The sequence below is a fragment of the Pinus tabuliformis genome, chromosome X (assembly GCF_031772625.1).
Source record: "Pinus tabuliformis cultivar Carrire ecotype Pingquan chromosome X, CPIR1, whole genome shotgun sequence".
Classification (NCBI taxonomy): Eukaryota; Viridiplantae; Streptophyta; class Pinopsida; order Pinales; family Pinaceae; genus Pinus; species Pinus tabuliformis.
This window is the reverse complement of record NC_142308.1, coordinates 1,528,924,180-1,528,946,631: the sequence shown is the minus strand read 5'-3', so window position 1 is coordinate 1,528,946,631 and position 22,452 is coordinate 1,528,924,180. Positions and strand designations below refer to the sequence as shown.

General features: G+C 43.0%; 1 protein-coding gene across 4 annotated transcripts in view; it reads left to right on the top strand.

Moving 5' to 3' along the window:
* SPPA (signal peptide peptidase) overlaps positions 1-22,452 on the top strand; it is a 471,996-nt gene that overhangs the window by 33,725 nt on the left and 415,819 nt on the right. For all 4 annotated transcript variants that reach the window (XM_089448936.1, XM_089448939.1, XM_089448935.1 and 1 more), the window contains exon 3: positions 9,704-9,887. In XM_089448936.1, coding sequence (XP_089305062.1) covers positions 9,704-9,887 — 184 coding nt within the window. The remainder of the gene's footprint in view (positions 1-9,703; positions 9,888-22,452) is intronic.

Here is a 22,452-nt window from a genome sequence, read left to right as displayed (position 1 = left end):
TTTTTTTAGCTTATAGTCTGAATGTAGTTTAGCTTAGTTTAAGTTTGATTCAAAAAAAATAAAAAATAAAAAATAAAAAAATCAATAAAAAAATAAATAAATAAAAAATTTCATAGAAAGTTAAAAATTTTCTTTTTACTTTTTAGTCTTTAGTTTAGATTAGATTTTATCTTTTAGGATTTTAGTTTTGACTTAGAATTTTATAAAAAAATATATATATAAAAATTAAAAAATATTTTTGAAAAAGCTTACCAAAAAATTCGAAAATTTTTTTTTTTGGAGTTTCTTATGGTATTTATGTTCCATTTCTCTATAGCTAAATGCATTTAAATGTTTATAAGTTGGCTATGTGAAAGTGGTAACTGGTTAGCATTTAAATTTTATGATCATTCAAAGCATTTAATTTTTCTTGAAGTTTAATTGCTGGAACATCATTAAGCCATTGAGCATTTATCGATCATCTCGCATTTGGTAAAAGTTAATTTTTGTTTGAGTTATTTGATGGTAAACGATTGTTAATGAGTTCATATTTCTGCAGCATCTGATAAATAATCGTTTAATCATTCATTTCATAAGGCACTGGTCCATTAAATTAATAAAATCAATTAAGTGCTTGTTGCCCCTCGTGTCTCCCAAACCGAACTGGTCCCCAGTTGGTCATCATAATCCCATAGGGTCTACCCCCCTTAGCCGCGGGAGACAGGCTTAAACGGAGAGATCGGGGATCAGGGTGACAGCCCCTGGTCTGAGTGTTGTCGTGACAATCTGTGCGACAACACAATGTTCAAGAGCGCATCAGGCAACAACATAGTGAGACCTTGGGTTTCTCAGTAGCCTCCCCCTTTGGGATACCACCAAATATTATTGAGACTGGTTTGGACTCTGGAGGTGTCGATCTATACATTAGGTCACATGTCCTCAAAGCATTAGATAGATTAGCTCCAAACGGTTCCAGAGTAGAGCACACCCTACTCGTCAGAATGCCTCCCAGATCTAGAGGAGCAATCAAAGATCCATTCAAAGTTTTCTTCTTTGAATTTCAGATGTTAGGAATATCCCTTGCCCATACATACCCCCTCGGATCATGTATCCAGGCTCCTCAATGGTTCTAGATGAATCCATAGTGAGCTAATTGTTGATTTTCGGTAGCATCAGATGTGCTCTAGCCATGAAATTTGGTGGAGAGGCCAAGGCACATGAGATCTCCCAGACCCATAACTCGTTTGGGGAAATTCCACCCGGATGGAGAGATATTAAAATAATTAAAATTTTTAATGGGGTTCCTAAGTCTAAACTTAGGAAAATTAAAATATTAATGTGTATTAATATAATATGGGTGAGAAAGTTTTAAAAAACGAGGATCAAGCCAAATCTAATCTTAGCCGTTGATTAGGAACTTAATCTCGACCGTTGAATTGTCAACAAGAAAAGTATAAGAGGAGGCTTGAGGGTGAATTGGAGATACACCAAGAAACTTGAGAGATTAGTCAGTTCGATTTTCCGGGGCGTGGTTTGCTGAGGAAATCAAACAAGTGATCAGTTGCAGTGAAGGGCAGCTCGGCAGGAGGCTGAGGAATACATATCAAAGACGCAGTAGAGTGTCGGAAGAGGCATCGCAGAGCCTTGGAGGGCTGATGCAGAGGCAGCAAGGGTTGACACAGACGCTGAAGGGGCCAGCGCAGAGAACACAAAGGGCCAAGAGGCTGACGCAATTGACGCAGAGGGCTTCAGAGGCTGTGCTGAGGTGATCCAGTGGGATAGACTGAGAGCTGATTGGCTAACGCAGAGCCAGAGAGGGTGACGCAACCCCTAAGGGGGTGACACAATTCCAGAGAGTGCATGGAGCAACTTTCGCTGTCTAGCATAAGGAATCGCTGGAGTCACTGTGCGATCATTTATCCGTTTGCTGATCAGCTGGAATATTTGTCTTCGGATAGAGGTATTGTTGCCAAGGATATTCTTTGAAAGGTGAGCCATTTCTGGTACCCTAGTTGTATTCAAAATCAACTTAATAATAAAACCCACTATATGCTGCATCAGTTTTCCCGAATTAGGTTTTTCCGGGGACGATTGTCCAAAAATAATGGTGTCCCTTGTGTTGTCTCAATTTATTTCAGTTGCTGATCTGTATATTTGTGAAGGCTGCTATTGTGTTTATTTCGATGTTTATATGATTAAATAACTTGTTAATGTAAAGAACAATTAGGAGATAATGAACCAGAAATAGCAGTAGGGATTTCAGATGTGTTAAATTCAAAAATTTTCACATGGTATCAAAGCCAGGTTGCAAATCAAGGAGGACTAAAGACATCAGCAGAGAAATCTGAAGATTTGCAGCAGTGAAGCAGCTGTCCGGAGAGATAGCGCTGTTCCAGAGCTGAAGAGGCAAGAGGAATGACACAGTTCTAAGAGGGTGACACGGAGGCTCATGCAGAGCCTGCGTCAAAATTCTGAGCCAGGAGGAGAGCTATCGCTGAGGCAGAGGAGGGGCAGATTAGGCCTATGTAGTGCCCGGTCATCTTTCTCAGTCAGGAAGGATTGATGTTGAGGCCAGGAGGAGTTGATCCAACTCTCACTGTAATTGCGCAGAGCCAGAAGGGCTCAGATTCTTCAGTTGCCGGGGTTAAGGGAGCTGTGCAAATTGTGATTTGAGGAGCTAGTGGAACTTTGTTTCTCTCTGAGCAGAACAATGTCTAAGGAGACGGAACCAAGGTAGAGGGAAGCACTACCTTGACGGATTTCTAGCCAAGAAATCCAGATCCGAGTTGCAACAACAAAGGGGGACTGGAGAGGAGTGATTCGCTAGTTGGCTGATTTCCAAGAAGGAAGTTGAGACTCAGAGGGAGTCTAGAAGAGGAGCAGAGATGGTAGTAAACAGATTGAGGGATCAGGACAGATTGGATGGGGCTTCCAATTTTGTCATTTGGAAGGCCAAGATCCTGGCAATCCTGGATAAGCATCGCATCAAGGACTATGCCTTGAAAACTATAGCTGTCCCAGTTGACCCGAATGCTAATGAGAAGTATGAGGAGGCCGAGGTGAAGGCAGAATGCATGATCCTAGACGGGGCCAAAGATCATGTCATACCACATATTGCTGAGAAGAACACAAGGGAGATCTGGGAGACCCTGACCACCTTATACCAGGGCTCTTCCATGCAGCGGAAGATGCTATTGGAGAACCAGCTGAGGTCATATCAGATGCAGAAGGGAGAGGAGATAGATCACTTCCTCCTCAGGTTGCAAGGAATTCCTGACCAACTTACTCCTGTGGGGTCTACACTAGATCTAGAGTTTATGGTCAGGACTGCTCTGAGTGGAGTCTCTGAGGACTGGGAGACATTTTTCCAAAGCATTTTGGGCAGAGCGACTCTCCCCAGTTGGGAAGAGATGTGGGCAACTCTACGACAGGAGGAGATCAAGAGGTTAATAAGGCGGGGAGTAGTGGTAAGGGAGTTTGAGTGAAGAAAGAGGAGGAGGAGGATGCGGCTCTAGCATCTGCGAGACAACAAGGGAAGAGGAAGAAGAAGGGCATCTCCAAGGTCAAGTGCTTCAACTGTGGGGAGCTGTGACATTATGCATCTCAGTGCCCAAGAAGAAAGGCAAGGGAGAAGCTTCCCATTCAAAGGCAGCTCCAGCTAAGGCAGAGAAGGATGTCAAGACTGATGACGATTGTGCCATGAGTGCTCATGCGTCTTTAGAAAAGAGGTGGGGAGACATCGAGTTGTAGTCGAGAGGACTACATGCTGGGGTAGGATCCTTGAGGTGCCCAAACTCTTTGATCACATTCGACTACGGAAGCTCTTAACGATAGTAGCATGATGACAGGTGTTGGGTGGAGCGACAAGGCAGGGCTAGACTGCAGAAGCCTATAGTAGCGCAACAATGCGAGAGGCACAAAGATGCTTGCAGCAACGCAGTGGCAGTAGAGGGCGCACATGATAGCAACAGAGGCAGCCTCGTTTCTCAAGGAGAAGGGGTTCGATTTCAAAGGGAGAGTTGCAAGGTGAAAGAAGAGGAGGGCATCAGCAGCAGTTAGTGACTGAGGAGGAGGTGACGCAGGGCATTCAAGAGACAACGCAGAGGGAAGAGCAGGGAGGCAACACCATTGGAGACGCAGTCCACACGTAGGTTGACACAAACTGACGCAAAAGTGACGTAGATGTGGGTGAAGGGTCTCCAGGGAGTCAAAACTTCTCCAGGAGGAGGAGAAACTTTGTCTCAGGTATTTTCTCTCAAAAGTGTCTTAGTTTTTCTGTGGAATCATTCCTTGTAAAGTGATTGTTGTTGAAGATTAATAAAACCCTCATCCACTGCATCGATTTTTCCACATTGGGTTTTTTCAAGGACAATTGTCCAAAAACAATTGTGTTGATGTGATTGATTCTTGTGCTTGTATATCATTGCTATTTTCTCTATATGGGATAACCGTAGTATAATTTATTTTAATGTTCACTGAAGGGTTCTGTAAATAACTTATTGTGAGAGATAAGTAGGTGAAATAAATCAGTTACTGGAGTAGAATTTCGTATTAGAAATTTTCACATGTTATCAGAGCAGATATGGAGCTGTCCACTCTCTTTTGATGCCCTCCTTTGCACAGAAATCTGTGAAGTATCCGTCCAGATATTCTCCACCATTATCTTGACACAATACGTTTATCTTTTTCCCTGTCATAATTTCAACGAGAGCCTTAAACTCTTTGAATCGATCAAAGACCTCATCCTTGGTCTTTAAGAAATAGATCCAGGTTTTTCTAGAGTGATCATGAATAAAAGTGACAAAGTATTCGCCACCACTAAGAGCTCTTGTGGACATTGGACCACAAATATTTGAGTGTATCAATCCCAATACACATTCTGCTCTATTGTTACTTCTGGAAAAAGCTGCTTTAGCATACTTCCCTAGCATGCATCCTCGGCATAAGTCATCATGCTCACTACTAAGGGCTGGTACTCCTATAACAGTCTCTCTGAGCATCCTCAGTGCTCCATGGTGTAGGTGTCCCATTCACCTATGCCATAATTCATTTCGTTCCTTTTTTCCGTTATAGTTGCTTCCTATCAGTGCCATTGGAGACTCAAGCTGCAACTTATACGACTTGTTGCTTCAAGTCCCAATTTGTCTCTTCTTCTTCCAGCTTGGATGCTTGACGTATACTTTCTTTCCTATGAAGTATACATCGTATCCCTTGTCATGTAACTAGGACACTGAAATCAAATTCATTCCTAATCCTGGCACATGCAGAACATTGGTGGCTTAGATGCTGGTCCCTGCTTTCGTCTGAAATGCTATGGTGCCTCTCCCTACTAGAGTACATTTCGTTCTGTTTCCCATAGTAATCTGGAAGTCCATTTGTTCTTCTTGATAGCTCGAGAAATGTTCTCGTACTCCAGTCATATGAGCTAAAGCCCCGTTATCAATGTACCAAACATCTGCTGACACTGAATTTGCTAGGCATGCAAATTCTTCTTCTAATTTGGTAGACAATTCTAAGACACTTTGAGTATCCATCTTTGTGCTATTTTCAACTGATTTCTGACGCTACCTTGCCCCAACAATTGCTGCAGGAAAAAACGGCGTCCCACCTGAGAAACCCCTCTTCGTTGAATCTTCTGCTGCGTTGTTCCTTCTGCTGTTGACAGATTTCGATAAGGAAATCTTACCTCTCTGTCGACTCACTTAGAGAGAGCTTTACCATGAAAATCTAGTCCTCCTGGCTTGAATTGCGCAAACCCCCTGGGGATTCGAATTACTGCCCTTGCAGGAATTTCAAATTCCTTTCTTACTTCAACGCTTGGTCTTCTGACTCTTTTTTTCTTGCTTTACCTTAGCTCCGATACCATGTGAAAATTTCTAAATAGAAATCCAATTGCAATGATTAATATTATTTCTTTTACTTATTAACTCATAAACAAGTTATTCACAGTGTTCTTACGACAAATATCGAAATAAATTCTACTGCAGCCTTCAAAATTAAAATATTGCGGAAAGTAAAATGCAAAGAAAAAGTATTGGCACGAATACAATCACAATGACAGTTATTTTGGACAATCGTCCTCGGAAAAACCCAATGTGGGAAAACAGGTGCAACAAATGAGGGTTTCTTTATTATTCTTCAACAAAAATCTCATGTACAAGTTACAACCAACAGAATAGAATAGGATTCTTTGTGAGAAAATTTACAGACACTTCCAGACAAGTTTCTGATCCAGGAGAAGTGCTCCTCTTCCCTCTACGTCTCACTATGTCCAAGCGTCAAAACTGCCCCATGCAGTCCCAACATCAAACTGCCCATGCGCTGTCTCTCCCTACGTCACAACTTCTGCACTGTCCTCCCTCTGCTCTGCGTCTTCTTCCTTTGCACTCTCGATTGATGCTGATTACCCTCACGCTCTCTTCCACCTACAACTCTCCCTCTCATTCAATTTTTTCTTGCCGAACTTCGACTGGTGAGAAAATCGATCTTACTCGGGCAACTGAGTATCTGCCTTTGGTGTGTTCTCCAAGTGCCCATCAAGCCTCCTCTTATAATCCTCTCATTGATCAATCAACGGCCTAGATTAGATCCTAATCAATGGCTAGGATCATATTGACTTGATCTCCGCCTTCTTCTAGAAGTTTCACCCACAGTTTAGATTAATACCCATTAATTATTTTAATTTCCTAAGTTTAGACTTAGGGTCCCATTAAAAATAATTAATTATTTTAATAAAACTGTCTCCGGGTGGAATTTCCCAAAACGATTTCTAGGTATTGGAGAATGCATGTGTCTAAGTCTCCCTGCAAAATTTGGGACTTAGAGCACATCTGATGCTACTAGAAATCAACAGAGTTGAGAGTAGGTGAGGACGACAAATTAGTCTTGCTGTAGTGGTCATGCTCTAAAGGGCTAGTAAGACGACGATGAGCCATAAATGACGAGGGAGATGAAACTGAAGGCGAAGAACAGGTAGGGAGCGGGTGGGATAGAAGATAGTGCCTAGCGGAGAGTGGCCATGAAGCAAAGGAAAGCTACAAAGAGTCAAGGGATTATGGGGGTCGCATGTGGGGCCCTAGCCAAATCACCGAGAGCTAGAGGAATAAAAGCCCCTCAAAAACATAGGGCCACGGAGGGGAATTGGAATCCAAAAACCATAATGCCAAACAGGGGCAAAAGCTGCAAGCATAAGCTAATGCCAGTGTAAAAACGAGATGCTGTAATAGTAAGAAGGCGGCCAAACCTGAGCAATAGTGAACCGTGCAGTGAAGTAGCTTGAATGACTACAGAGAATCTCATGCTATTGAGATGGATTGCTAGGGTGAATGTTTGGGCTTGCATGCTGTCTGAATGCTTGGTCTCCGAGCCCAAGATTGCTCCGGTAAGGGGGTAGATGCCATGGTTTAAAGGCCAATGTGCTAATTAGTTTCCAGCGATAGGCTACGCAACCAACTTCTGCCCATGTCACAACATAACAACAACTTTGGCCTTGCAAACCATAATGGCCTCCTTGGACTTGCCTTGAAGCTGATGTACTTGCCGGAGCTCTCACATGTTTGCTTGCAGTGCGGTGATGGACTTGGTATGTCTGGATTGTAGATTTGGGTGGTGGGGTGGCCATGCAGGCTGCTAGGTGGGCACTTGTCAGCTTGCCGCCCCTCTTCAAACCATAATTCCCTGATATCAAATTGCCAAGTGGATTAGCAATTTAGCACCCTTTCTGTGGGGAGTTAAACGCCTTTTTCTTATCCTATATCATCTGAGTCTCTTTCTGCATTGAACCAATGTATGCCTCCAAGCCATTTACTGTCAATAAAGAAAATGGATGACGATTGATTTCATTAGCCGGGGCTAGATAAACTGATGCTTGGTTCCTTGTGTTGCATGCACTAATAAGAAACCTAATAGAAGCTTTTGAATAAAAAGGGATCTATTCACTTAAGCCTCAATAGGCAGTGAGATCATGGCTTTCAAGGGCAGATTTCTTTCACAAGCTTTTACATTAGAACATCCCTTTATAATAATAAGGGGGATGGGAATGACATTCCATTTTAGGTCAAAATTTTGGCTGTTTCTTTTCTATGCAATGCAATTATTCTCAAGCCTACTTTAGCTTTGATTATGCTTTGCATATTTTATTTGATTGTGTGACTTCTTGCTTTCAACACACACATAAGCAAAAACCCAAGTATGTTGGCTTGTTTTGTGTTGCACATTCAGATGGTATCCAATAGGAGTAATCCACATGGATGGTTTGTACGATCTTGATTGCACTATTACTTTTGTTGTTTTCTGTACTGTATTGCAACAACTAGACATGGTATAACACCACAATTATCTTATTGCTTTCACCTGTTACATTCATTAAGATTAATGCAACATGTAATGATGATCTTTGTCATCTTCATCATGTTACATCTATGGAAGTTAGCAAACACCATTTACACATTTCCTTTGATGAACCGCCCGTAACCTTTGCATGATCATTAATTTTTTCTTTTACAGTGTTTATGTACTTAAGGTGTTAACCTTATGCTCTGTTATGAAAAGTGATCCGACTTTGATAACAGAGGCTTACTTGGTTCATTTATAGTACAATATGCAATGAAACAAGCATGCACGACAAAAAAAGTGCATATTATTCATGACTAAATTAATCTGTATTTTTTATTGGATCTTCCTGAGCTTTACTGGGACATGTTATCCCAACAATGTTATACATGACATTGTCAATGCACTCATCAAAAAATTCATGCACATCTTAAGAACGACAGATAGACAATTTAATATATGGTTTTTGTATATATATATGGTAACTCGAAACCTTATTTGTGTTAGGTCTTCAAATTCACTCGTTCTAGGTTTTACCTTATACTTCAGAAGTTGAAATTTTTATGCACAATTAGAATTGCTCTACTGCATGTTACTTCTTCAATAAGTGTGGAAACTGGTCTATACTGTATCTGGAAGACTTCGAGTTGGTTTGTGGCCTTCCCAAGACCTTTCTCGGGCACTAAAACTCCCTTCAAAAGTTGAATGAAATAATCCCAGAACCACTAAGAGAGAGAGAGAGAGTGACAATTGCTCAACTAGAACACTTGAAAAGGTGCAATTTCCACTGTTTACAGTGCTATCCTTTATGGTTTCAGATGTCTGTCACAAACTAGAAGTTGATGTCACAGACATTGCAATATATCATAAACATATGAACCCCATCCTAGGTGGCATGTGCTTAACAATTACTGGGTTTTGGCTTGTCTTATGACAGAGATGGCATCTGAAGGTTAGAAGCAATCCTTGTAACTTGTTATTAAATCATCATTAATGGTTAACTTTTCCCTTCTCGAGACAGATTTAATTTATCTTTCCTTCCTTGTAACACGACAGATAATGTGTATGATTATGTTGTTGCCACCAAAGCTGACATAAAAGGAAATATGTCAAAGAGATATTCCTTACCCGGGAAGTTCAACCTACATTGTGGTATTTTCAGGGCTCTGACTTACATTATGAGTCAGGCGTGGACCTCCCAAATCATGAGAATATGGGCACCTAATTAGTCTGGAGCTATGTTCGAGTTTTGAGCCTCACTGTCTCAAAATGAAATTAAATATAGGATTTTGGAACTGAAGAGTTGTTTTGACTGTTGCTATTTTTGACATGCTTCTGATAACTGATTCTTGACATGCTTCTGATAACTGATTCTTTTCATATTGTGATTCAGATTTTGGATCAACTGCAAGGATCATTTTCATCAAGATTATCATTACCTAAAATATCAGAGAATTTTATGAAAGCTGCTTATGATCCCCGAATTGCTGGCATCTATCTTGAAATTGAACCACTTAACTGTGCCTGGGGTAAAATTGATGAAATTCGTCGACACATTCTTGACTACAAGAAGTCAGGTATTTCTGATTTGCAACAGACAACTGTGATTGCTTGTTGTCTATTGAAATAAGCTTTCAGTTTGTTGAACTCGTATGTTTTTTCAATCATGGACATGCTTTTATTTTTTCTACATGTTTACTTCTCATAGTAACTGGCCTTATTGCAAGGGCAGTCAGTAAAACAAGGAAGATGAAAATGTAGATATTTCTAGACAAACGACAACCAATGCAAAGCAGAAATTTAACCTCTAAACTAGAGGTTTCCCCTGCTCTTGAGTCTTGACTCTTAACCCTGTGAATTTTCAGCCTTAGATCTGTTGGAAATGTAACTAGGTTTGGTCTTCATAAATGTCTTTGTACTCATATCATTATGTATATATGATGTAAAGAAGAAGATAATTATTTATTTATGGAGCATGGGTTTCATGCTTGGGTCATTGGTCAAATAGGTCAAGGCCATAGTTTTAAAACTCCGACTCCGACTCCGACTCGGCCGAGGATCGACTCCGACTCCGACTCCGACTCCGAAATGGTAATGACTCGGCCGGCTCGATTTCAATGACTCGGTCGTTGTAAAAAATACATTAAATATTTTTTTATTTATTTATAAAAAAACATAATTTTAAAGATTTTAAACATAATTTTAGAGATTTTCATTCATGTTTCCAAACACAACATTATAATATAGATGGAAGACAACATATGATCAAAGTAGGCTCATGAACCGATCCATTATATCAAAATGGTACCCAATGGCAATACATAGTCAACTGTCATACATGATCAAAGACTCAAAACAAAAAACACATAACCAAGGAGGCTAGAAATGGCCTCTACAACAAAAGTAAACTGTGACCAGACTCCAGTACTAGCACTACAGCTACTGGCTAGTAGCTACTGCCAGAGGAGCCAAGATCATGTCGATCAATCTCTGGATCATCATCAGAGTCAGACAGGGGGTCCATGGCTCCTCCTCATCATCATCTCTCCAACTGCAACTGTAGAAGTGGTACCACTAGCAGGTTGTGCAACTGCAGCAGATGCAAGCTAAGATAGAGTAGATATGCGGCTGCGCTTCTGTCGTGGCTGAGCAGAGGAAGCACCTACAATTGGAGTCCTTGCTGGCTGTGACACTGAGGCTGGTGGATTGGGATCTGCATTCAACTGAACAACATGTTCAAGTTCAATTGATGTCTCGATATCTAAATCTAAATCAAGATCCTCATCAAGATCAAACTCTGCTGGACAACTCTCCACTACCCAATCTGGTGTTGGATCAATGTCTTCCAACACAATGGGATCTGAATCAGGTCTTTTGTTCAGCAAATGGTTTCGTCTGAGCTGGAGGTTGTATTGGACATAAACTAGATCATTTAACCGTTTTTGATCCAAACGGTTTCTCTTCTTTGTGTTACTTGGGAGCAATAGCGAAAATGGGAGCGGGAGCGACATTTTCAGAAGCTCCTGGTTTGGGAGAGAATCCTAGAGGAGTTCGACAACCAATGTCACTAACATCAAGGTACATAGAGGGATTGGTGCTCTTGATTAAATACGAGTTCCATACCCTAATACATGACAAAATTCAATGGAAACATTGCAATCCTCCAATCCTGAAATCCTGAAAAACTGATAAGTCTGCTGGATTTTGAATGAAATCTAAAATTCTACTTTCTCCATATGAAATCCAATGAGGCCGAAACCACTCTCAAACATCCTAAGTCATTTCATGGTAATGTTAAAAATTTAAGTAAAAGGATGAAAATGAAGATTAAGGAGAATGTCACTTTTACTTTAAGAATTTAACATTACCATGAAATTCGAATAGCATATCAATAGTAAAGAGCATTTGAGTGTGTTAAATAGGGTTTGGGAGGGGGAAATGGACCCCAAATGACATTTAGCAAATTCATATAACACCTTGGAGTCCAAACCAATCAGAAATCACCTTAAAAACCCATTAAAAGAATATTAAATCGCTGTTTAACATGTTTTGGGCTGGCTTTTTGTGACTCGGCCGAGTCATAACGGAAACGGCCGAGTTGGCCGAGTCAGCCATGACTCGGCCAAACGTACTGTTTCAAAGGCCGAGTCATGGCTGAGGGTATCGGCTCGGATCAACTCGGCCGTTTCGGTATCGAAACGGTCGTTTTTTAAAATAATGGTCAAGGCATGCATTGCATGCCTATAGGATTTATCATGCAATTTTGTCTAGAAGAAGTCAATTAAGACCTCTAGCTACAAGTCAAAGATGCACTACAAAAACATTGTAAGTCAACCTTAAGATGCATTACAAGTCAAACTATGAAAGCACAAAAATGTTGGCCTAAAGACTCTACTAGACAACCTGAAGTAGACTCTACAAGTCGACCTACAGAACTCTATTCATGTCGGCCTAATCTTGATCATGTTGGCCTCATAAACATGCCTATTCTACACATAGAAACAAGTATATATTGGAGCCTATTCGGATCCTTTTAGAGATATAACACCGCAGTTCAGAGATAACAAATATAAGGACAAAGACAAGGTTTAGTAGAAGAACATCAGACAAAAAAAAATAAGAAGTCTCTCCTAATCGAATTAGCTTGATGTCTGATCAAGTCCGAGACTACAGAAGGCTGTATCGGGTCCGAAACCTTCAGGAGTCCAAGATTGCAGGAGTCATTATAGGGTTTGAGATTTTTCAGTAGTCCAAAAATACAGAAGCACTTCCGATACCCAAAAATTGCAGAAGGTTAGTGTTACCGCTCAATCTAGTAGGGGTCCTAGGAGAGTTTCCAACTAGACTTGTTACTGCTCAAACTAACAGCGGTCCTAGGTGTTGAAATTTCTAAGTCTATCCGTTAGAAATTTAATTTGTATTCTTGTGGTTTATTTCTTCTACTTGTTAATTCTGAACAAGTTATTTAAAACATATAAATAATGAAATAAACACAATACAGTCTCAAAATCTACAGATCAACAGCTGAAAGAAAACAAGCACACAAGTGACAACATTATTTTAAGGCAAATGTCCCTGGAAAAACCCAATGCGGGAAAACCAATGCAGCGATTCTGAGGGTTTATTACTATGCAGTATTTCTTTGAGTACAACTGGGTGCCAAACATGTTCACCTGATAGAGAAAAACAACTGGCAGTAATACCTCTCTATTCAGAAACAGGTATTCAGAAAACCTGTCCCACGAAACCTTCTCTAGCAACTCTGAAGCACTGCGTCAGCCTCTTGCTGCTCTACATCAGCCTCAAAACCCTCTGCGTCACTCCTGCAACCCTCTGCGTGAATGACGCAGGTCCTTTAGACTTTGTGTTGTCTTTGCTGGGCTCTGTGTGGTATTGATTTGAGGAAGCATCAGATGTGCTGTAGCCACGAAAATTGGTGGAGAGGCTAAGGCACATGAGATATCCAATACCCAGAAAGGGTTTGGGCAGATTCTAAATAGTTTGGGAGATATTAAAATAATTAATATTTTTAATGGAGTCACCAAGTCTAAACTTAGGGAAAATAAAATATTAATGTGAATTAATATAAAACTGTGTTAGAATGGTCCAAAAGTCATGGATCGACCCAGATCTAATCTTAGTCGTTGATTAGGGACTTAATCTCGGCCGTTGATTTGTCAACGAGAAAAGTATAAGAGGAGGCTTGAGGGTCACTTGGAGGATACACTAGAGTGGTCAGTCATTTTATTCTCTAGAGTGGGGTTTTGCTAAGAGAGATAGAATCAGTGATCAGCAGCGAGGGGCAGTGAATACAGAAGCAGAGAGGCAGAGAGGGTACCGGGAGAATCAGCGCAGAAGCCAGGAGAGAGGGACGTAGAGCCAGCTAGAGGCCACGCAGAGCCAACTATGGCCCACACAAAGGTAGCCAGGAGCTGCACAGTGCTTCAGAGAGTCAACGTGGGTGACGCAGAGGCTGTAGACGTTGAAACAGTGCCTCCAGAGGTTGACGCAGGGGTTATTGGGCTGACGCAGGGCCAGGAAGGGCTGACGCAGTCCCTAGAGGCAGACACTGGGGTTTTCATGGGGCAGATTGGAGCTGGGAGCTATTGGAGTGTTCATCCGGGGTTTCAGCCAGAATATCTGCTTCGAGTAGAGAGGTACTACTGCCGAGATTATTCTCTGTTGGGTGAGCTGGTTTTGGCTCCCAGATTGTATTTAGAAACTACATAATAATAAAACCCTCAGATAGCTGCACCGATTTTCCTGCATTGGGTTTTTCCGGGGACATTAGTTCAGAACAACAGTGTCACTTGTGTGCTTGTTTTGTTTCCTTCAGTTGATGATCTGTAATGTGTTGAGCATGTACTTGTATTTATTTCCAGTATTTACATGATAAATAACTTGTTAATTAACAGAACAAGTAGGTAGGAATAAATCAGTAAAGTACATGAAGGGTTTCTAACAGTTAGACTTAGAAATTCCAACATGGTATCAAAGCGTGGTTGTAGATCACAAGAGAACTGAGGACATCAGCCAAGCAAAGCAGCAACAATAGAAAATAGTTGTTCCGAGTGATAGAAGCTGTTCCTAGCAGAGTAACAGCAAGGAAGGGGTGACGCAGTGCCTGCGCGATCAAGATTGAGCCAGGAAGAGGCCAGTGCCGAGACTGAGGAGGGCAGAAAAGGTTCACAAAGAGTCACATAGAGACCGAGAGGGTTGATGCTGTTGGCTAAGGGAGCATTTTAGCCAGTGCCTGATTGCGCAAAGCCTGGGAGCTCTAACCTTTAGTTTGTTGGGGTTTTGGAGGTTGTGGGTAAGTTGCAGAGTGGAGCTGGTGGGGTGCTGTAGTCAGAATAGTACCTAACAGGGCAAGGCCAAGGAGGAGGGAGTTGCTACCGAGGATTTCTAGCCGAGAAATCTAGATTAGTGGTCCCGCTGCATTAACGATCGGAGTGGGGGCATCTCAACATTGGTAGAAGGGTTTCCAGGAGGGAAATCGAGGCTCAAAAGGAGTCACACCAATAACTTCCAGGAGGGAAGTAGAGGAGCAGTGAGATGGCAGTGAACGGCGTAAGAGACCAGGACAGATTGGATGGAACCTCAAACTTCGTAGTCTGGAAGGCCAGAATCTTATCCATTCTAAACAAGAATCGTGTCAAGCACTTCGCCTTGAGGACAATAGCGATCCCAGTTGACCCAGCTGATAATGACAAGTACGAGGAGGCAATGGCGAGGGCCAAGAGCATAATTCTTGACGGGGTCAAGGACCATGTAGTACCACATATTGTCGAAAAGGACATGACAAATGAGATGTGGGAGGCCCTAAAGAAATTGTACCAGCATACTTCTGTGCAGAGAAGGATGTTACTAGAAAATCAGTTGCGGTCATACCAGATGCAGAAGGGAGAACAGATCAACACTTTCCTCTGTCGATTGAAAGAGATCCGGGATCAACTGACTTCCATAGGGGCCATGTTGGATCAAGAATTGATGGTGAGAACAACCTTGAACACAGTCTTTGAAGATTGGGAGGTGTTTGTCCAGAGCATACTGGGCAGCGCAACCCTTTCAGATTGGGAGGAAATGTGGGCATCTCTTCGCGAAGAAGAGATTAGAAGGCTGAGCAAGGCGGGAACCAACGACAAGGGGATAAAAATCAAGGAGGAGGAGGTAGATGCTGCCCTAACATCTAAGCGAAAGCAGGAGAAACGAAAGAAGAAGGACCTCTCCAAGGTCAAATGCTTCCACTATGGGGAGCTGGGTCATTATGCGACCCAGTGTCCAAGGAAGAAGAGCAAGGGAGAGGCTTCGAGACCAAGGTTGCGCCAACAAGGGCAGAGAAGGAAGTGGAGACAGACGATGACTGTGCCATGAGTGCACACACACCACTTGAGCGGAAGTGGGGAGACATCGAGCTATAGTCAGACAGACTACAGGCGATGAGGGGTAGGATCCTTGAGGTACCCAACCTCTTGGATTAGAACTTGCTACGAGAGCCCTGAAGAGGAGTAGCAGTACTGGCGGATGTCAGTAGAGACGGATGCAGATGGAGCGACAGAGGGAGCTACAGTGTAGGATTCCCAAGACAGCGTGAGGCAGCAGTGCGAGAAGCACGGGAGTGTTGCACCAATGCAAGATGGCACAGAGAGGTGTGCAACGGTGCGAGATGCATGGAATAGTTGCAACAACGCAGAAGTCAGAGAGGGAGCACTTGTCAGCGACAGAGGGAGCTTCAACATCATGGGTGTCTCTAGCTTGACAGAGATGTCATATTTGGGAGATCAGTTACTTACTTCTCAGTGACTGGGTTGCAGTGCAATAGTTAGCAGTGACAGTGCTATGGGCAGCACGATGCAGCAGGATGGTGAGGGAGTTGCAGTACGGATGCAGCAGTGGCAGTGGCAAGGCCATGGGTAGCAATACAGGATGCAACAATGCAGATGATGGGCAGCAGGCATAACATCAACACAGTGACCGATGTCGAATGATCAGGGTGATACTCAGTGAGGAGTATTGCTAGAGCACAGTCCTCGCTAGGAGTGAGTGTTGATTTGGGGTAGCATCGGATGTGCTCTAGCCACGAAAATTGGTGGAGAGCCTAAGGAACATGAGATCTCCAATACCTAGAAAGGGTTTGGGTAGATTCTAAACAGTTTGGGAGATATTAAAATAATTAATATTTTTAATGGAGTCCCTAAGTCTAAACTTAGGGAAAATAAAATATTAATGTAAATTAATATAAAACTATGTTAGAATGGTCCAAAAGTCATGGATCGAGCCAGATCTAATCTTAGTCGTTGATTAGGGACTTAATCTTGGTCGTTGATTTGTCAACGAGAAAAGTATAAGAGGAGGTTGAGGGTCACTTGGAGGATACGCCAGAGTAATCAATGATTCTATTCTCTAGAGTGGGGTTTTGCTAAGAGAGATAGAATGAGTGATCAACAGCGAGGGGCAGTTAATACAGAAGCAGAGAGGCAGAGAGGGTATTGGGAGAATCAATGCAAAAGCTGGGAGAGAGACACGTAGAGCCAGCTAGAGGCCATGTAGAGCCAGCTAGGGCTCACGAAGAGGCAGCTAGGAGCTGCGCAGTGCCTCAGAAAGCTAGCGTGGGTGACGCAGAGGCTCTAGAGGCTGACATAGTACCTCCAGAAGTTGACGCAGGGGTTATTGGGCTGACGCTGGGCTGACGCAGGGCCAGGAAGGGAAGACCCAGTCCCTAGATGCAGACACTTGGGTTTTCGTGGGGTAGATTGGAACTGGGAACTGTCGGAGTGATCAGCCGGGGTTTCAGCCAGAATATCTGCTTCCGAGTAGAGAGGTACTACTGCCGAGATTATTCTCTGTTGGGTGAGCCAGTTTTGGCTTCCAGATTGTATTTAGAAACTGCATAATAATAAAACCCTCAGATAGCTGCACCAGTTTTCCCGTATTGGGTTTTTCCGTGAACATTGGTCCAAAAACAACGGTGTCACTTGTGTGCTTGTTTTGTTTCCTTTAGTTGATGATCTATAATGTGTTGAGCATGTACTTGTATTTATTTCCAGTATTTACATGGTAAATAACTTGTTAATTAACAGAACAAGTAGGTAGGAATAAATCAGTAAAGTACATGAAGGGTTTCTAACAGTTAGACTTAGAAATTCCAACACGTGACCTGCTCTGGCTGTTGTGTCTCGCTCTCTACCTCTGCACTGGTCTCTCGGCACTGTCTCTGCCTCTCTGTCCAGTCCTCACTGCCCCTTGCTGCTGATCACTGATTCGACTTTGCTTAGCAACCCCGCTCTAGCAAATCGAATGACTGATCACTCTGGTGTATTCTCCAACTGACCCTCAAGCCTTCTCTTATACTTTTCCTGTTGGTCCTTCAACGATCGAGATTAAATCTCTAATCAATGGCTAAAATTAGATTTGGCTTGATCCATGACTTTTGGAACCTTCTAACCCATTTTTATATTAATACCCATTAATATTTTATTTTTCCTAAGTTTAGACTTAGGAACTCCATTAAAAATATTAATTATTTTAATATCTCCCAAACTGGGTACAATCTGTCCAAACCATTTATGGGTTTTGAAGATCTCATGTGCTTTAGCCTCTCCACCAATTTTCATGGCTAGAGCATATCTGATGCTACCCCAAATTAACACTCTCTCTTAGCGAGCACTGTGCTCTAGTAATACTCCACACTGAGCATCACTCTGATTATACAACACTGGTACCTGTGTTGATGCTAGGCCTCCCCGCCCAACATCCTCTGCACTACTGCATCCTGTGCTGTTCCCCATGGCCTTGCCACTGCTGCATCCGTATGACAGCTCCCTCTACATCCGTGCTACTGCTGGTCCTTTCTCCCAACACTGCATCTGCATTGTGTTATTGCATACTGCTACTGCACTGCAACTCAGTTATTAAGAAGTAAGTAACTGATCCACCCAACTTTTGACATCCCTGTCAGGCTAGAAACACTCCTGATGCTGAAGCTCCCCCTGCTGCTAACAAGTGCTCCCTCTACTGACTTCTGGCTGGCTTTGTGTCCCTCTCTCCCGGCTTCTGCGCTGATCCTCGTGGTACTATATCTGCCTCTCTACTTTTGTATTCACTGCCCCTCAACTGCAATTGTGATCACTCTTTCAACTTCCTCAGCAAACCCTGCCCCAGAAAATTGAAAACTTGATCAACTTGGTGTGTTCTCCAAGTGACCCTCAAGCCCCCTCTTATACTTTTCTCGTTGACAAATCAACGACCGAGATTAAGTCCATAATCAACGACTAAGATTAAATCTGGCTCGATGTATGACTTTTGGGCCCTTCTAACACAGTTTTATATTAATTCACATTAATATTTTATTTTCCCTAAGTTTAGACTTAGGGACTCCATTAAAAATATTGATTATTTTAATATCTCCCAAATTGTTTAGGATCCGCCCAAACAATTTCTGGGTATTGGAGATCTCATGTGTTTTAGCCTCTCCACCAAATTTCATGGCTAGAGAACATCTGCTGCTACCCCAAATCAACACTCCTTCTTAGTGAGGACTATGCTCTAGAAATACTCCTCACTGAGCATCACCCTGATCATCCGCACCGGTCTCTGTGTTGATGCTAGGCTTGCTGCCCGACATCCTCTGCACTGCTGCATCGTGTACTGCTACCCATGGCCCTACCACTGCCACTGCTGCATCTATACGGCAACTCCCTCTGCATCTGTGTTGCTGCCCATGGCCCTGCCACTGCCACTGCTACATTTGCAGTGCAACCCCTCTCATCATGTTGCATCTTGTTAACTGCTGCACTGATACTCAGTTACTGAGAATTAAGTAACTAATCTCCCAACTCTGACATCTCCGTCAGGCTAGAAACACTACCGATGCTGAAGCTCCCTCTGTCACTGACAAGTACTCCCTCTCTGACCTGTGCATTGCTGCAACAACTCTGTGCATCTCGCACTGCTGCCTCACGCTGTGTCGGGAATCTTGCACTGTAGCTCCCTTTGTCGCTCCATCATCATTCGTCTCTACTGACATCCGCCAGCACTGCTACTCCTCTTCGGGGCCCCCGTAGCCAGGTATAATCCAAGAGGTTGGGTACCTCAAGGATCCTGCGCCTCATCGCTTGTAGTCCGTCTGACTACAACTCGATGTCTCCCCACTTTCGCTCAAGTGGCGTGTGAGCACTCATGGCACAGTAATCATCTGTCTCCAATCCCTTCTCCGCCCTTGCTGGCGCAGCCTTGGTCTCGAAAGCCTCTCCTTTGCTCTTCTTCCTTGGACACTGGCTTGCATAGTAACCCAGTTCCCCACAGTTGAAGCATTTGACCTTGGAGAGGTCCTTCTTCATCTATTTCTCTTGCTTTCCCTCAGATGCTAGGGCATCATCCTCCTCCTCATCCTTGATTCTGATCCCCTTGCCGTTGCTTCCCGCCTTGCTTAGCCTTCTGATCTCTTCTTGGCGAAGAGTTGCTCACATTTCCTCCCAATCTGGAAGGGTCGCCCTGCCCAGTATGCTCTGGACAAACACCTCCTAGTCTTCTGAGACTGCGTTCAGGGCTGTTCTCACTATCAATTATTGGTCCGGCATGGCTCCTATGGAAGTCAGCTGATCCCGGGTCTCCTTCAATCGACCGAGGAAGGAGTCAATCTGTTCTCCCTTCTGCATCTGGTATGACGTCGTTGATTTTCTAGTAGCATCTTCCTCTGCACTGAAGTATGCTGATACAACTTCTTTAGGGCCTCCCACATCTAATTTGCCGTATTCTTTTCGGCAATGTGTGGTACTACATGGTCCTTGACCCTGTCAAGGATGATGCTCTTGGCCCTTGCCATTGCATCCTCATACTTATTGTTATCAGCCGGGTCAATTGGGACTGCTATTGTCCTTGAGGCGAATTGCTTGAGACGGTTCTTGTCTAGAACGGATAAGATTCTGGCCTTCCAGACTACGAAGTTTGAGGCTTCGTCTAGTCTCTTACCCCGTTCACTACCATCTCGTTGCTCCTCTACTTCCCTTCTGGAAGTTCTCGATGTGACTCCCTCTAAGCCTCGATTTCCCTCGTGGAAGTCCCTCTGTCAACGTCAAGTTGCCCCACTCCAATTGTCTGTGCAGTTGCACCACTGATCTGGATTCCTTGGCTAGAAATCCGCCTTGGTAGCAACTCCCTTCTCATTGGTCTTGCCTTGTTAGGTACTGTTCTGACTACAGTACCCCACTAGCTTCACTCTGCAACTTACCCACAGCCTCCTAAGCCCCAAAAAACTGAAGGTTAGAGCTTCTAGGCTCTGCGTAATCTTGACACCAGCAAAATCTGCACCTCCTGGCCATGGGCTTCGATCCTCCCTGATTGAGAAAGATGACTGGGCACTGCGTAGGTCGAGTTTTCTCCCCTCTGCCACTGCGTTGATCCTCTTCCGGCCTCAAACTTGATGATGTAGGCACCGCATCACCCCTTCCTTGCTGCTTCTCTGCTAGGAACAACTTCTGTCACTCGAGAACACTGTTTTCTGCTGTTGCTGCTCTGCTCGGCTAATGTCCTCAGTTCTCCTGTGATCTACAACCACGCTCTGATACCATGTTGGAATTTCTAAGTCTAACCTGTTAGAAATCCTTCATGTACTTTTCTGATTTATTTCTGTCTACTTGTTCTTATTAATTAACAAGTTATTTACGATGTAAATACTGAAAATAAATACAAGTACATGCTCAGCACATTACAAATCATCAACTAAAGGAAAAAAAAGCAAGCACACAGGTGACACTGTTGTTTTTGGACCAATGTCCCCGAAAAAACCCAATGCGGGAAAACTGGTGCAACTATCTGAGGGTTTTATTATTATGTAGTTTCTGAATACAATCTGGGTGCCAAAACCGGCTCACCCAATAGAGAATAATCTCCGCAGTAGTACCTCTCTACTCAGAAGCAGATATTCTGGCTAAAAGCTCGGATAAACACTCCGACAGCTCCCAGTCCCAATCTGCCCCACGAAAACCCCAGCGTCTGCCTCTAGGGACTGCGTCAACCCTCCCTGGCCCAACGTCGGCCCAATAACCCCTGCGTCAGCCTCTAGAGGCACTGCGTCAACCTCTACAGCCTCTGCGTCACCCACGCTGGCTCTCTGAGGCATTGCGCAGCTCCTGACTGCCTCTGTGTGGGCCCTAGCTAGTTCTGCATTGCCTCTAGCTGGCTTTGCATCCCTCTCTTTCGACTTCTATGCTGATTCTCCTGACACACTCTTTGTCTCTCTGCTTTTGTATTCACTGCCCTTCAACTGCAACTCTGATCACTCTTTCGACTTCCTTAACAAACCCTGCTCCAGAAAATCGAAATCTTGATCAAATCAGTGTGTTCTCCAAGTGACCCTCAGGTCTCCTTATATACTTTTCTCGTTCACAAATCAACAACCGAGATTAAGTTCCTAATCAATGGCTAAGATTAATTTTGGCTTGATCCATGACTTTTGGACCCTTCTAACACAGTTTTATATTAATTCACATTAATATTTTATTTTCCCTAAGTTTAGACTTAGGGATTCCATTAAAAATGTTAATTATTTTAATATCTCCCAAACTGTTTAGAATCTGCCCAAACCATTTATGGGTATTGGAGATCTCATGTGCTTTAGCCTCTCCACCAATTTTCATGGTTAGAGCACATCCATTGCTGCCCCAAATCAACACTAATGAAGTCCAAGGGGTGCCATGATGTAGAAATAGACTCCCAACATAGTGGACAAGGGGTTGGCCCCTTGTTTTCCAAGCAAGAACATGTGGTTCTCCTTGTTAGTTTTTGTAGAATCAGATGTGTTCTAGCGATGAAATTTGGTGGAGAGGCTAGGATAAATGAGATCTCCAAGACCCAGGAATCGTTTTTGGAAATTCCACCTAGAAGTGACTTAATTATTAATTTTTTTAATGTTTCCTAAGTCTAAACTTAGGAAAATTGGTTAATTAATCAGTATTAATTAATTCAAGGTGAGACTTATCTAGAAATTCAGACATATCGATTTTAAGATGATCTTAGCCATCGATTAAGTTTTAATCTTGGCTGTTGGTGCTCCAACAGTGGATTATAAGAGGAAGTTGATGGGCACTTGGAAAATACACTGGAGAACACCAAAAATTTGATTTCCTTGGCAAATCGATTTCT